This window comes from Rhipicephalus sanguineus, chromosome 3, assembly GCF_013339695.2.
Source record: "Rhipicephalus sanguineus isolate Rsan-2018 chromosome 3, BIME_Rsan_1.4, whole genome shotgun sequence".
NCBI lineage: Eukaryota > Metazoa > Arthropoda > Arachnida > Ixodida > Ixodidae > Rhipicephalus > Rhipicephalus sanguineus.
Window position 1 is genome coordinate 145,219,734 of NC_051178.1, and position 2,848 is coordinate 145,222,581.

The window sequence follows — 2,848 nt, forward strand, 5'->3', positions numbered from 1 at the left end:
TATTAGTGTAAAATTAAGATGAAGTCTGATGCAATCAATAATTACCCGATGTAGCGAGCCATCATCGAAACGCGGTGCTACTTCAGAACAGAAACCGAAACTGAACAGTGCACGAATACGAAACAGCGCCTCGTATCTCCGCGCTGTGAAGACGAATGCGAAACCACGCCTGAAAGCGGCGCAGCCATTTTCAACATGATCCCTTCTTTTTCACTTCGCTGGCTGCTTCGTGCCTCGCGTTGGACGTGCCTTCCCAGCCCGTCAACTTTCTTACAACATGGGCCGTTCTAAAACCGTTCCCGACCGGTGGCTAGACTACAGCGACGTTGGAGGTGTCGTGCCAGGAACGCGGTTCATCGCTTTCAAGGTGCCGCTTCGTGAATCGATATGCTCGCGCGTGCCGGCGAGCAAGCGCTTCACGCCGCACGAACTTCTGCAGCGAATACAGGACCTAGGCCTCGTGATTGATTTGACGTGCACAAACCGCTACTACGACCCCGACTCCCTCGTCACTCGTGGCATCCTACACGCCAAGATCATGTGTGTTGGCCAGCAAATACCCAGCGATGGTGTGGTGAGCGAGTTTTTCCGTGCCGTCGACGCCTTCCTCGCAAACCCTGCCAACGACGGTAAATTGATAGGTGTGCACTGTACGCACGGCGTTAACAGGACGGGCTACCTAGTCTGTAAGTACATGATCCAGAAGCTTAGTATAGCGCCCGCGACAGCCATAGAGCAGTTTCAGAATGCCCGCGGCCACAAGTTTGACAGGGATGAATACGTCAGCGACCTACAGCGTGTCGGAGGGCAAGTACTACACTCGACCTTCGAAGTGATGACATGCGATCACACGCCCGGAAGCCTCCTCAAGCCGCCGGCACGGAAGAACACGCCCGCGAACCTCTGCGGGTACGAGACATGCAAGACCAGTACGTCCGCAACTTACTAAGTAGTGACAGACGACAGTACGTCGGCAACATACAATGCATCAGAGACGCCGGCACTAAGCCTCCTGAATTTGCTGCACCTGTTCCATCCGATGGTGACGTCTACCGTGACTTCAACAACCGTCCAGCGAGCGGCACACTTCCTTACGGGCACAGTGCATGGAACACCGCACGAAGTGATGATTATGCCCGTGCGCATGGTCACACGAGTGACATGCCGCGTGCGTTGCCGCCCCAGGGCAATGTGCCTGATATGCGATCGCATACGCAGAGTTACCAGAATGGCGTGCCGCCTCGGCCCAGTGCGTTTGTCCCGGTGCGTCCACAACACAGTTACAGTCACCCAAGTGCCTTGCCACCCCAGGCCAACATGTACAATGTGCAGTCACAGGGGCAAAGCTACGGTCAACCCAGCAGCATGGCTCATTCGTTGCAGCCTCAACACAGTTTGTACGATGCATGGCCCCAAGAGCAGAGCTACAGTAATCTTGGTGGCATGGCACTCAGCACGGTAGTTCAATGCACCGCCACAAGGTTACGGTCAAGCCAGTGGCATGCCACTGCAGCAGAATGTGCCCATGCACCATCACTAGGACCAGTGCGAACTCCATCCCTAGTGAAAAGCTCGAATGTCGTAAATGCTGACATGTATCGTGGGCATGGCGCATACAAGCCATATGGTGATGACGACGGACAGTATTGGCGACGTTAGGAGTGCCACAGAGACTATGTGCTTTGCCAGAAAGTGTTCTTAGTCATACAGACTTTGTCACTTTGCTTTTGTTGCCAGCTTGCAAAGAAATGTTTTATTTTTTTTAATAGTGCATGAAGCACACAAATAAAAAGCTGTGTAGTAATATTATGTAATGGAGAAAGAACTATTTTGCCTTAAGATTAGTTCATAACATACCAAGTGAAGTGTGTTGGTAGTGCCAGCAAGGGTGGCAATATAAAGTGTTTACTAAGACCCTGTAATAATGACTTTTTCTCCCCACTTAAATTAACACTTCAAGTACTAGAGTTATCTTGTGATATATGATAGGTTTAGCTTAAATGTAATTAAATGGAAGAAAGCAAAATTTCCAGCTCAGAGAAAAACTAATGATATATTGTTCAGTCGTGTGCGCAAATAGGACATTTAGGTTTGTGCTTAGTTTGCTGTGCGAGATGCGTGTAGTGATGGTTTAGGTTGCATTTTCTCTCACTACACAGAGCAGTGCAACACGACAGGGACCAAGAGAAAGACACAAACACAGCACTTCTCTCTCAGTCCCTGTTGTGTTGCGCTGCTCCATGTAATGAATCCCAACCAACTAGCCCGGCAACGTGTCCTTGCCTTTTCTTTCTTTTTTTTCGCTAGGCTGCTGCTTATCTGCCATTGCTGCAGGCGCCTTCTCCCATGCATTCAGGTTGCTGATGTAGCTATCCACGATACGCTGCACTCAGTAGCTTCTTAGCTGCCAAAATGCTGGCTTCGTCCTCTGGACACACTTGAAAAAGCTTCAATCTAGCGTGCAAGCCTTTACTGTAGCTTCTTTTCCTATTTTGGTGTGTGAAAGCTTTGTAAAAACAACGTCAATCTCTGTTTCCTACCCAGCATAAAGCATTCTTGAGTTGTAATCTTGGGTGAATAATTAATCATAAATATTCATTTAAGTGTATTTCGGAAATAAATGATTTCACTGCTGCAGTACACCGTTATGCATGAGGATGCAGTTAAGTTCTCAACCACAATGGCCACGTTCGATGGCTCTGAAATGGAAAACACCAGTGTAATTTGGATATAGGTAACCTAAAAAAACGCGTGTTCCCAAATAACACCAGTCCCCGCCGTGGCGTGCTCATAGCGTAACATGGTTTGGCATGTATGACCTTTAATCTTTAGGGCATACTGACTCACC

At 48.9% G+C, this 2,848-nt stretch overlaps 1 protein-coding gene across 1 annotated transcript in view; it reads left to right on the plus strand.

Annotated features, from left to right (window-relative positions):
• Positions 1-233: 233 nt before the first annotated feature.
• LOC119387368 (RNA/RNP complex-1-interacting phosphatase) overlaps positions 234-2,848 on the plus strand; it is an 88,295-nt gene continuing 85,680 nt past the window's right edge. The window contains exon 1 of the mRNA XM_049413497.1: positions 234-1,750. Within this exon, the coding sequence (XP_049269454.1) occupies positions 278-949 (672 nt within the window). The 5' untranslated portion in view covers positions 234-277 and the 3' untranslated portion in view covers positions 950-1,750. The remainder of the gene's footprint in view (positions 1,751-2,848) is intronic.